The sequence below is a fragment of the Vipera berus genome (genome assembly GCF_964194415.1).
Source record: "Vipera berus genome assembly, chromosome: 1".
Taxonomy (NCBI): domain Eukaryota; kingdom Metazoa; phylum Chordata; class Lepidosauria; order Squamata; family Viperidae; genus Vipera; species Vipera berus.
The window spans coordinates 23,272,047-23,285,302 of record NC_138202.1 but is presented as its reverse complement, the minus strand read 5'-3'; the positions used below and the strand labels follow the sequence as shown (position 1 = coordinate 23,285,302).

The 13,256-nt window shown below is 48.2% G+C and overlaps 1 protein-coding gene across 1 annotated transcript in view; it reads left to right on the top strand.

Moving 5' to 3' along the window:
• The window catches only part of MAP4K5 (mitogen-activated protein kinase kinase kinase kinase 5), a 107,732-nt gene that overhangs the window by 31,110 nt on the left and 63,366 nt on the right, over positions 1-13,256 (top strand). Inside the window, exon 3 of the mRNA XM_081336673.1 lies at positions 8,235-8,292. Coding sequence (XP_081192799.1) covers positions 8,235-8,292 — 58 coding nt within the window. The remainder of the gene's footprint in view (positions 1-8,234; positions 8,293-13,256) is intronic.

Here is a 13,256-nt window from a genome sequence, read left to right as displayed (position 1 = left end):
GAGGAGAACCACTGTAAAACCGTGCCTCCCACTCCCAATCCCCTGAGACGCCGCAGCAGGATACCATGGTCGATGGTATCGAAAGCCGCTAAGAGGTCTAATAGGACTAGAACAGAGGAATGACCCCTGTCCCGAGCCCTCCAGAGATCATTCACCAGCGCGACCAATGCCGTCTCCGTGTTGTGCCCGGGCCTCAAACCCGATTGGTACGGGTCTAGATAATCCGCTTCATCCAGGACCAAAGGGAGCCACCACACTCTCAACAAGCGAAGGTTGGAGACCGGACGAAAGATGTTCAATACAGCTGGGTCCAAGGCAGGCTTCTTGAGGAGGGGCCTCACCACCGCCTCTTTCAATACGGCAGGGAAGCTACCCTCACTCAAAGAAGCTGATATAACTGCTTGGAACCAGCTGCGTGTCCTCTCCCGGGCTGCATAAACCAGCCAGGAAGGGCACGGGTCCAATAAACATGTGGTGGAGCTCAGTCTCCCCATAATCCTGTCCACTTCCTCCGGAGTCACAGAATCAAACTCCTCCCAGGTGATATCGACAAGACCGCCCGTGTCCTGATCGCCAGACTCTGCCCAGTCAGAGTCCAGGCCGGTCCGAATCCGAGCGATTTTGTCCGACAGATAATTGTTAAACTCCTCGGCACGACCCCGCAAGGGTTCCTCCCTCACCTCCTGATTAAGAAGGGAGCGAGTCACCCTAAACAGAGCGGCCGGGCCATTATCTGCGGACGCGATAAGGGTAGCGAAGTGATTAGACCTCGCCACCCTTATCGCAGCGAGATAAGACCTAATGTAGGTTCTTAGTCGCAATCGGTCGGATTCGGATCGGCTGGACCTCCAACCGCTCTCTAGGCCCCGTCTCCGACGCTTCATCTCCCGGAGCTCCGCGGAGAACCATGGAGCTCGACGGGATCTGCATCGGGTCAGGGGCCGCAAGGGTACAACTCGGTCAAGAGCCTCAGTGGCTGCCCTTTCCCAAGCTTCCACTAAGGCATCTGCCGAGCTGTGAGTGGGGGAGGCAGGTGGGGACCCCAGCGCTGCCTGGAACCTCTCGGGATCCATTAAACGTCTGGGGCGGTACCATCTAACTGGTTCCACACACCCACGGCGGGGGGTAGCAAAACGGAAGACCAGCCGCAGGAGATGATGATCGGTCCATGACAGGGGCATAATAATTGGAGAGCCCCCACCAAGATCATCTAACCACCGACCAGATAAGAAAACTAGGTCAAGGGTGTGGCCTCCCTCATGAGTCGGTCCTGAAATTACTTGCGTCAGGTCCATGGCCGTCATGGAAGCCATGAACTCCCGAGCCAACTCAGATGATCCTCCCAGAGATGGTAGGTTGAAGTCCCCCAAAACTATAAGTTTCGGGAACTCAACCACCAACCCAGAGAGGACATCGAGGAGCTCAGGCAGGGCTGCTGCTGCGTGACTAGGCGAAAGGTACACCAGCAGCAAGCCCAACTGCGCACCAGGGCCGCATCTCAAAAAGAGAGACTCACATCCGACTATCTGCGGAACGGTGGCCTCCCGCGGACCTAAGGTCTCCCTCATAACAACAGCCACTCCCCCACCCCTACCCTGAGCCCGAGGCCGGTGTAGCACCCGGAAACCTGGTGGGCAAAGATCAGCCAGAGGAATACCGCCCTCTGGGCCCAACCAAGTCTCCGTGATGCAAGCCAGGTCCGCCGGCTCACACTCGACCAAGTCACGGACGAGAGGAGCTTTATTGACGACAGACCTGGCATTCAAGTACACCAGCCGGAGCTCAGGAGGCTGCACATCCTCACTCCCGGGACCTCGGGGCAGAACAAGAGGGTCGGAATGCCTCACCGCTTGCAAGTAGCGGAGAGGCCTTCCCAGAGATCGATACGGCCCTCTGTTCCTGCACCTGCTGCCATTCCCTAACGTCGTGGGAATGGGCAATCCCACGACTTGCCCTGGAGCCCCGGGGGCAACCGACCCCCGCTCCTCCCCTCCACGATCAATCCCGGCCCTGGCCTGAACAGCGGTTGCTGGACTGCCCCCCATATCCGAACAACCAAAAGAAGTTCCCACCCCCCTCCCTAACCTCCTAAAAAATTTAACCAAAAATCTAACCAGGGGCCTCTTATTTGGCTTATATCGGAGGCCCCTACCCGTGCCCAGCCATCTCTCAGGGTCCCAACACTCGGGCCCTTCATCAAGAGGAGGTGTAAAGAGTAAGGCGGGTCGCTCCCAGGATGGGGGGGGCCCCCTGAGGGCGTATAAGGTCGTGCTAGAATAAGTTAGACGCATGATCTTAAACAAGTCTGACAAAAAAGACAGCAAGGCAGACCAGATCGACACGGGAGGATCTCAAAATAAATAAGTCGAAGGCAAATGACCAGAGAGCCAGCCCAGCTCCACTGCCACTAGAGCTGGGAAATCCCGGAACAGATCGAATCCCGCCCTCTCACGGCGGTCGAGGCCGGGGGGCAACCTGGTACATAAAACCAGGGGAGCAATACCACCCAGAGCTCTCACCTCTGGGAGGCAGCAGATGTAAAATCTCAACCACTCTCCCACAGTGGTTATAACCCGGGCCTTCCATTATAGGGGAGGGGGGAGAAGAGGAGGGAGTTAGAGCAAAAGAATCTATAAAATACATCAGGATTAATAAGCCGGTATAGTCACAAAATGGTAGGAGAGATTCCGATTGTATAAGTCACTTCCATGTTGCAAAAAGACTGGATGATAGTCAGTCAAGAAGGAAACCACAACATGGTCTAATCATTTTCTGGCGGCGCAGAGATTAAATTTTGCCTCACAAACGTCCGAGGCAACAGCGTCCGCGTTCCACCACCAGGCCAGGTCACCATGTCAGAGAGGCCAACTCCCTTCACCGTCAGCCATCTCGGAAACCAGCCAAACGACGTCTCCACCACTCCAGCATTTTCACCCCCCCGCCGCTCCAAGCCGCGATTCATAGTCAGTCCAACAACACGCGGCTCCCCAAGCAGCAGGAAGGCGTTCCGGAGCACCACCGAGCTGTAAAAAATTAATCCGGGCGTCACAGATCTCAGGAACGCCACCAGGCTCCGTAGAGGGGGTCTCGAGACCCCCGTTGCACAGACGGTCAGCCGGTCGGCGCCACGTTGAGCAGAGCTCCAGCGAAAAATCGAGATCTTTTCGGGCACCTCAGCAACCTCAGCAGCCTCCATCAGGGCTCCGCCCAGCTCCTCCGCATCCAGCAGCCTCCATCGGAGTTCGCCGGGTCCCTGCGGCACCGGCAAACAGCTGATCGGCGCCGTACAACACGGGGTTCTGCTCAGCTCTTCCATGTCCACCAAGCCGTCCAGAAACTCCTCCGGGCTCCTCCGGGCTCCTCCGGGCTCAGCTGATAGTCCTCAAAGAGTCCTCGGAGTCCTCGGAGCCCTCGGAGAGTCCAGGCTCCCAGAGCCAAGGTAAACCATGTAGGCGTTCTAGAGGCAGGCACCGAAGCTCAGCTCCCTCGTCCTTGTCCTCATCCTCACCCGAAACCTTCACAGGACTCAAATATCACTGTGAAGCTCCCCAGGGTCGCCACATTGCTAAAATTGCCGAAGCTCCTAACGGAGCTCAGCCATGCACGTCCGCCATCTTGGGCATGCTCCATCTTGGGCATGCTCTGTTTTAAAAATTGATGTGGCTATTAAGATGAATTTTGGAAACATAAAAGCTACAAAATAAGATCAAGCAAAGCAAGATTTAGTGCTTTGTTCAATATCCGTTATTGTTGTTGGTGCCAGTTGTGTTTAATTTAATCCATTGTCTGATGGTTATGTGTTTGGATCTGCATGGAACTGCTTGCTAGTAATGGAGGAGAGTGGTAGACAGAATTGTTAATTTCCTGCTTGATATGGTTACTATACTTTCCCCTTAGTTCTCCTGCATAACTTTTAACTTATTAAGGCCAGCAGGCTTAGCAGTTTGCTAAGGGCCTTGATCAACCTGTTTCAGCTTCCTACCTACCGTACACAGGAGGAGAAGGAAGGCATTGGACACTTGCAAGGCCACAATAGTTAGTTACCTGATGCATTCAGTTTTCTGGTTTGTAGGTTACATGAAAGAAAGGTGAGGGGAGGCTTTCACTATATTGCTGCTGTTACCAGGGATAGAATAAAGAGCCCAGTCAAGTTCAATTGTAATCTTTATGAGTCTTAATTCTGCTGGTGCTGTCATGAACTATGAGTAAAAAGACAACAAGAATAACCTGTATTTGCTATCTGTGGGTTGGCTGCTGCCTGCTTGGAGCTGCTACTTCAGTTTCATTAAAATCTACCATGTGGGCTTCTGGAAGTTCTATGGTTTTATTGAAATCATCGGAGAAATGATACCAGGAGGAAATGGGATATTTGAAAGCTAGAACTTTAAGCTGCCACCCAAAGCCTCCAGTTCTCCAAATATCCATAACTGTGGAGCAACTTCCTCACTATCCTTTATAAGGGCCGGTGGAGTTTTTTTGAATCACGTTTTTATTTTTCAAAATTCTGCTTTTATCACATGCAGAGAGGACTGAATGTACCCTTGCTTTGGCACAGATGTCTTCCTGCAGCCAAAGAAGGAAGCAGCTGTCTTCCTGGATTTAGGGTGACCCTCCTAGTCCTTTTACCCCATTAAGTTGTCAGGGAGGAACAGCAGAACGGGGACTTGTGTGACCCAGAAGATTAGGATAAAGCAGAAGAAAGAAAAGTGCAGAAAGGTGAAGAAAAGCAACTTCATCTTTCAGTGGTAGCATTGAGAATGGTGATAAATACCAAGGCTGTAAGCACTAATTGGGAAAATTTACTGTACAACATGGAATGTGGGCATTCCTTTAAGCGTAGCGATTTGAATAGGTCTGCCTGTTTATAAAGACATCTGCATCGGCTTTTCTAAAATTTGGACAATTAAAAGAGTTCACCTGGATATGATTTCTTGGATTAGTTATCGCTCCCAAGTGTCAAACCTTATGCTTTATGAGAATTATGTCTATAGAGATTGATGCATGTTATTTTAGGGACTGGTTCACTTGTTGTCTTACGGATAAACCATAATGAGATTTCTTTGCGTTGTGAAAATGCTGGGCTTGAGAGAGTCATGCCCAGGTTTATCCTAGTTGGGGAAACTCATTAGGTAGCATAAGGCCAATTTCCCATCCCAGCCGCCTCTTCTGGGTGGCTGTGGGGAAAAAAAACAATCAAGAGAGATCCTCCATATGTTCCTTTATAAGTAGTCCTCAACTTACAACATTTCATTTAGAGGCCTTTCAAAGCTACAACAGCACTGAAAAAAGTGAACTTATGGCCATTTTTCACACTTCAAACCATTGCATCTTGATGGTCAGCTGATCAAAACTCAGACACTTAACAATTGACTTGTATTTATGATGGTTGCCGTATCCCGAAGTCATGTGATCACTTTTTGTGACCTTCTGACAAGCAAAGTCAATGGGGAAGCCAGATTCATAACAGCCATGTTACTTACTTAACAACTGCAGTGATTTGCTTAACAACTGTAGCAAGATAGGTAATAAAATCAGGCAAAATTCATTTAAAAACTGTCTCGCCTAGCAATAAAAATTTTGAATTCAATCATGGTCGTAAGTCAAGGACTACCTGTATATTCCCAGAAGAAAGGCAGGATATTACTCTAGCAAATAATGTTTTGGCTTACCATGTTACCCAACCATTTTGGTTTGGCTTAGTTTGTTTTATATCAGGGGTTTCCAACCAGGGGTACTCGGACCCACTGGGGCTGCGAGACGATATTCCAGGGGGTACGAAAACTTGGATTTTCAAAATTATAGTGTATATGCATAATTCGTTTCATTATTTTGAACTTTTGTAAGGGGTGTGAGAATATATCAGAAGCGTTCTAGGGGTGCGGGGTATAGAAAAGGTTGGGAACCACTGGTTTATATCATGTTGTAGTTGAATCTACTCCTTGGTACTTATCAGTGAATCATGGTGATGAAGCAAAATATGGGTTACTTTAAATGTAAATTCATTTAGAATATAGGGATTGAGTGATGAACTAAATTGAAACATTTAAAATTATTTCCATTTTATATGGTCAGGCATATAAACATTTAATTATCCATGTAAAAGTGACAGTCATGCACGTAAAACACATATTAATGCCAGAAATTCTCTTCTTGTATCTTCTGTGGTTTCACTAAATTTCAATATTAAGACCACACTTAGAATACTGTCCAATTCTGGTCACTGTGATTCAAAAAAGATGTTGAGATTCTAGAACGAGTGCAAAGAAGAGCAACAAAGATGATTAGGGGGCTGGAGGCTAAAACATATGAAGAACGGTTGCAGGAATTGGGTATGTCTAGTAGTCTAACAAAGAGAAGGACTAGGGATGACATGATAGCAATCTTCCAATATTTAAGGGGTGGTCACAAAGGAAGAGGGGGACAACTCTATTCTCCAAAGAACCTGAGGACCGAGACAAGAAATAACAGATGAAAACTTATCGAAGAGAGATCTTAACCTAAAACTAAGGAGAAATTTTCTGATAGTGAGAACAATTTATCAGTGGAATGGTTTGCCTTCAGAAGTTCTGGAAGCTTCATCACCAGAGCTATTCAAGAAGAAATTGGATAGCCATTTGTCTGAAATGGTACAGGGCAGAGGTAGGCAACCTCAGCTCTTTTATGACTCCTGGACTTCAACTCCCAGAATTCCTGAGTCAGCTATGCTGACTCAGGAATTCTGGGAGTTGAAGTCTAGGAGTCATAAAAGAGCCGAGGTTGCCTACCCCTGGTATAGGGTCTCCTGCTTAAGCAGGGGGTTGGACTAGAAGATTTCCAAGGACCCTTCCAACTCTGTTATTTTGTTATTCTGTTAAAAGCAGTAATTTTTTAAAAAATATTGGAGGTGATCAAAGAAAAGACTAGCATGTTCTTTCTTTGGTGGTCTTTTCATTTCCTACATCATCTTATGATAAGGATATTGACACACTGTATACATGTTATCTAGTTCTGTGGAGTGATATATAAATCTTATGAATGAGTAAACAGATTTGTCAGGAATGCAGATCGTCATGATTTACAAAAAGTTAATGTGGCAAAAATCTAATATATTGCAGTTCCCACAAAAGGTATCAAATATGATGATGATGATGATGGGAGGGACCTTGGAGGTCATCTAGTCCAACCCCCTGCTCAGGCAGGAAACTACCATTTCAGACAATTGGCTGTCCAGTCTCTTCTTAAAAACTTCCAGTGTTGGAGCATTCACAGCTTCTGGAGGCAGATTGTTCCACTGGTTAATTGTTCTAACTGTCAGGAAGTTTCTCCTTAGTTCAAGTTTGCTTCTTTCCTTGATTAGTTTCCATCTGTTGTCCTGCCTTCAGGTCCTTTGGAAAATAGCTTGACTCCCTCTTCTTTGTGGCAGCCCCTGAGATATTGGAACACTGCTATCATGTCACCCCTTGTCCTTCTCTTCATTAAACTAAAGGTAAAGGTAAAGGTTCCCCCGCACATGCGTGCTAGTCGTTTCCGACTCTAGGGGCCGGTGCTTATCTCCATTTCAAAGCCGAAGAGCCAGCGTTTGTCTGAGGACGTCTCCGTGGTCATGTGGCCGGCATGACTACACGCCAAAGGCGCATGGAACGCTGTTACCTTCCCACCGTAGTGGTCCCTATTTTTCTACTTGCATTTTTACGTCCTTTCGAACTGCTAGGTTGGCAGAAGCTGGGACGAGCAACAGGCGCTCACTCTGTTATGCGGCACTCGGGATTTGACCCGCCAAACTGCCGACCATCTGATCGACAATCTCAGCGTCCTAACCCACTGAGCCACCGCGTCCCTTTCTTCATTAAACTAGACATACCCAATTCCAGGAACCGTTCTTTATATGTTTTAGCGTAATTCTCTTTGTTGCTCTTCTCTGTACTCTGTAAAACATAGATTTGATTCTGATAATACTAAGCTAGGATTTTAAAATTATCAATTATTAAAATTGATCAAGCCATAATGATGTGGTTCACCCATAACACTAAACCATATAGTGAATAGATTTATACAGCAAACAAGCCAGGCTATATATGATCCAGACCAATATTATAAGAAACTGTTATGGGTAACTACAACTTAACTGCCAAATATTTCAGCACATCTGCATCAGTAGGAAAGAATTATGTTTGCTTTCTGTGTAACATAGTTTACACTAGAAAAACCTATACCTGTAGTTTGCTTACATCGCATTCTCATATTTGTTTCTCTAGGCCAGAAATGTGCACAATGGCGAGTTGGCTGCAGTTAAAATTATCAAACTAGAACAAGGTAAGCATTTTTCTATTTTCTAATGATACTGAATTGTTTTCTTAATCACACTGCTCATCAAATTCTTATTCCAAAGAACTCGGAGCAGTTCTCTCTTTCCTTCATTTTATCTCTTTCAACAGTAACCCTGGGATAAAAGCCAGTCTTTGAACAAAGGTCAGACACCAAAGCTTCAAGGATACTTCAAGAGGAATTAAATTTGTCCACCCCTACCCCCATCGGTCCCCTCCCTCCAGATTTAGTTTTTTATATTCTGTGCCACATTTTTGGAGAAATATTAGGCTGGGATTCTGACTAAATGGAGAGCAAACCCCATGTTCTTCCTATCTGTTTTCTACTATTTTCTACTTTGTCTACCTGTTATAGCTGAATTGGACTGATTTTTTTTCCTGAAACATGGCACACTAGTTGCAGTCCATTGCTTTCACATTTAAAAAACTTGTAATATAGAACACTGTTAACAATTTCAGCTTACAGGTATTTCCTTTTTTGGGGCACAACATCTGGATCTTAATATGAGTTAAGATCCTGGATTAATGTTTCTCAATTTTTAAGAACCATGGACCACTAAATAAACAATCAAAAAATGCAGTGATCACCCAATTAAACAACACTGTCTCTGCATTTTTGCCTGTAAGAGCATGAGAATTCACTTTTCTGATGAATAACAATTTTACAGTGGTTGTATTTGTATGCCTTTCCATCTTCTCCCATATTAAAGATCTTTTAAAACAAAAATCTGTATCAAAAACATAAGTCCAAAATTTATCATTTTAATTATATTATATACCCCATGCAGTGGTGGGATTCAACTGGTTCACACCACATCGGCAGAACCGGTGGCTAATTTTTTGTTGCCCAGGCCCAGAATGGACTTCCGGAAGCAGCATCAACACAGAGAACCGGTTCACATACTTGAATCCCACTACTGACCCCATGCCATAATGAACATCTAAATACAAACATTCTAGTAAAATTGTTTTTTTAATAAATAGATGAATCAACCTTGAGTGCATTGAACTTCTATTTTTAGACAGCCATTATATTTCATAGCCACACTTTCTCTTTTCGGATTGCTTGCGTAAAATTAGTTAGCACAACACTGCACTTAGTTCTCTATTTCCAAGGCTATAGGCCTCCAGAGTGACATGGACTGAGGGGCAAATGCTGGATATACTCATATAGACTTAACTGATTTTATATGGAGCCTTGTGACATCATAATCTGTTTAATTTACAAACCACTCTCAGTATTCTGTAAATCCTGACTACTTTCCTTTGATTTGTCCTTACTGTTGATTGCAACATTTTAGTTCTGCAGCCTGCTGACTGAGTGTAAAACTTGAACTGGAAGACTGGGGATGTGGTTGGCAAACAGCATTTGCAGTGTGGGGTGGAGCATAGGGAATGGTGCCACCTGATTTAGAGGTGCATTGGGGAAAATGTTTTCCAAGGTTGCAGACTAGCTAGGGTTTTGGCTTTGTTGCAGTGCCAATCAGTTAACCATGCCTTGCAGCTGTGCAGATTGAGTGGGATGACAGCTTCCTTCAGTTCATTCAGAAAATATTTTGGATCATCATTCAGATTGAATGGAAGATAAATACTTCATTATAAATACTTCATTATAAGCTGACTTTGTAATAATGCCGCTTGGGGTGTGTGTGAAAGCCCTAATAAGCAGGCATATACATAGAATGAAGGCTACTGCTAAGTTTGTAAGCCGCCCTGAGTCTTCGGAGAAGGACGGGATATACCGTATATACTTGAGTATAAGCCGACTCGAGTATAAGCCGAGACCCCCAATTTCACCCCCAAAAACTGGAAAAAGTTGTTGACTCGAGTATAAGCCGATCCGCCGTTCTGCAAGCCTCTGCCGCCAGCAGAGGCTCGATCCGCCATTTTACAAGCCTGAATACACAGGAATACCCTGTGTGGCTGCGGCTCTCGGGGAAGCCCTGGCTGTCAGCTTCCTCGCTCCACGCTGCCATTCGGGGCCCGCGCGTTCCCCGGGCAAATCGCGGCGCCCAGCAGGCGAGGAAACACGCCCGCTCCAGTCTCCCCCCCTTCCCTCAGGAGACGCGAAGCAAGTGACCGCCCGGAGCTTACCGAGGACTTGCTTCGGTGCTTCCAGGATCGCGCGCACCTCTCCCAAGCCGCCGCCGTCCGGAGACCTGCCGAAGTTTGGGGAGGTTTGGGGAGGTGCGCGCGCACCTCCCCAAACCTCCCCAAACGTCGGCAGGTCTCCGGACCTTTGCGCCCTGCCTGCCTGCTTCTTTCCGTAGCGGAAAGAAGCAGGCAGGCAGGGCGCGGAGGAACGGAGACCTGCCGACGTTTGGGGAGGTTTGGGCGCCTCCCCAAACCTCCCCAAACGTCGCCGGGTCTCCGTTCCTCCGCGCCCTGCCTGCCTGCTTCTTTCCACAGCGGAAAGAAGCAGGCAGGCAGGGCGCGGAGGAACGGACACCTGCCGACGTTTGGGGAGGTTTGGGCGCCTCCCCAAACCTCCCCAAACGTCGCCGGGTCTCCGTTCCTCTGCGCCCTGCCTGCCTGCTTCTTTCCACAGCGGAAAGAAGCAGGCAGGCAGGGCGCGGAGGAACGGACACCTGCCGACGTTTGGGGAGGTTTGGGCGCCTCCCCAAACCTCCCCAAACGTCGGCAGGTCTGCGCGGAGGAACGGAGACCTGGGGAGGTTTGGGGAGGCGCCCAAACCTCCCCAAACGTCGGCAGGAGGAACGGAGACCTGCCGACGTTTGGGGAGGTTTGGGGAGGCGCCCAAACCTCCCCAAACGTCGGCAGGTCTGCGCGGAGGAACGGAGACCTGGGGAGGTTTGGGGAGGCGCCCAAACCTCCCCAAACGTCGGCAGGAGGAACGGAGACCTGCCGACGTTTGGGGAGGTTTGGGGAGGCGCCCAAACCTCCCCAAACGTCGGCAGGTCTGCGCGGAGGAACGGAGACCTGGGGAGGTTTGGGGAGGCGCCCAAACCTCCCCAAACGTCGGCAGGAGGAACGGAGACCTGCCGACGTTTGGGGAGGTTTGGGGAGGCGCCCAAACCTCCCCAAACGTTGGCAGGTCTGCGCGGAGGAACGGAGACCTGGGGAGGTTTGGGGAGGCGCCCAAACCTCCCCAAACGTCGGCAGGAGGAACGGAGACCTGCCGACGTTTGCGGAGGTTTGGGGAGGCGCCCAAACCTCCCCAAACGTTGGCAGGTCTGCGCGGAGGAACGGAGACCTGGGGAGGTTTGGGGAGGCGCCCAAACCTCCCCAAATGTCGGCAGGAGGAACGGAGACCTGCCGATGTTTGGGGAGGTTTGGGGAGGCGCCCAAACCTCCCCAAACGTCGGCAGGTCTGCGTGGAGGAACGGAGACCTGGGGAGGTTTGGGGAGGCGCCCAAACCTCCCCAAACGTCGGCAGGAGGAACGGAGACCTGCCGACGTTTGGGGAGGTTTGGGGAGGCGCCCAAACCTCCCCAAACGTCGGCAGGTCTCCGTTCCTCCGCGCCCTGCCTGCCTGCTTCTTTCCGCTGCGGAAAGAAGCAGGCAGGCAGGGCGCGGAGGAACGGAGACCTGCCGACGTTTGGGGAGGTTTGGGGAGGTGCGCGCGCACCTCCCCAAACCTCCCCAAACTTCGGCAGGTCTCGGACGGCGGTGGCTTGGGAGAGGTGCGCGCGATCCCGGAAGCACCAAAGCCTCGGCCGCGCACAAGTCCTCGGTAAGTTTTTTTGTTGACTGGAGTATAAGCCGAAGTGGAATTTTTCAGCCCAAAAAGTGGGCTGAAAAATTCGGCTTATACTCAAGTATATACGGTAAATGGAATTAAAATAAAAAATAAAATTTAAAAAAAATATTGACAGTAGCTATATATTTTAGTCTGTACAATTTTACTTCATTTTTCAGCCAAAGGGGCTAAGACAGGGGTGTCAAACTGCCGGCCTGCGGACTGGATGCATCACGCCAAAACGGCGCCCACCCCATTGCCGGCTATGTGGAAAAAGCCGCGATACATCGCAACACGGCACGTGACATTGCAAGTTTGACACCCCTGGGCTAAGAGAACAGCTTGGTTATGTAAAAAAGAATAATCACCACAAGAACAATAGTTTGTCCCTAATCTTACAGTCTCAAAGCCACAACATTAAAGGGAAAAAGAATGGGGAAGTAAGAAAAGAACTCAGGGACATATGGTTCTTTCAGTGCTCAGATGAAATGGAACTGCTTCAGGAAGAAGGCAGATACTGATTAAATATTAGGAAAAAAAACCTAATGATAAAAATTATTTAAGGATGAAACTACCCTGAGCCGGTAGTGGATGCATTCAGTCAGAGGTTTAGGATCCAATCTGTCTTTGATGCTTGAATTTGGGTTTCTGAACCGAGCGGAGACTAGTGAGGGTGATCTTCATGGCCCTGTCCAATTCTCTCATTTTATGAGTCAAACAGTTTCCTCATAGAAGTGCTCAGTATTCAGATCTGGACCGAAGATGCTTTAGATCCAAATACCACCCACTTCTGGGCTGTCAAACAAGCCCGCTGATTTGTCCTTCTGCTCGCAGCTTCTATTCTTCAAGGGTTGGGTAGTTGCCAGGCTGTATGCACAATCAATTGCCATCTGCTGACTGGAATAAAGGCTTATTTTAAGTAGCTGCAGCTGATTAATTTTGCCTGAGCAGAAGTTTTAAGCGGGCAATGTTTAGAAGATGGGCCCTGGTATTACATGTAGAAGGACCAGATGAATCCCTTGTGCATCTGCCTGAAATGCCCCAAAGTTGGAATGGAAAAGATTCTGCCTGAGTTGACAGTGACAATTTTTTGTATGACATGGTATCTTAGCATTGAACATAGTTGAGAATCAAATCTGATGAAAGTCTAGCAAAAGATCAAGTTAATCACCTTAGCAACAGCTCCCTCTGCTGTCAAGGCCAAATAGCCCACCAATCTTTGTATTACTTGAGACTTCCTGTTTATTATGATT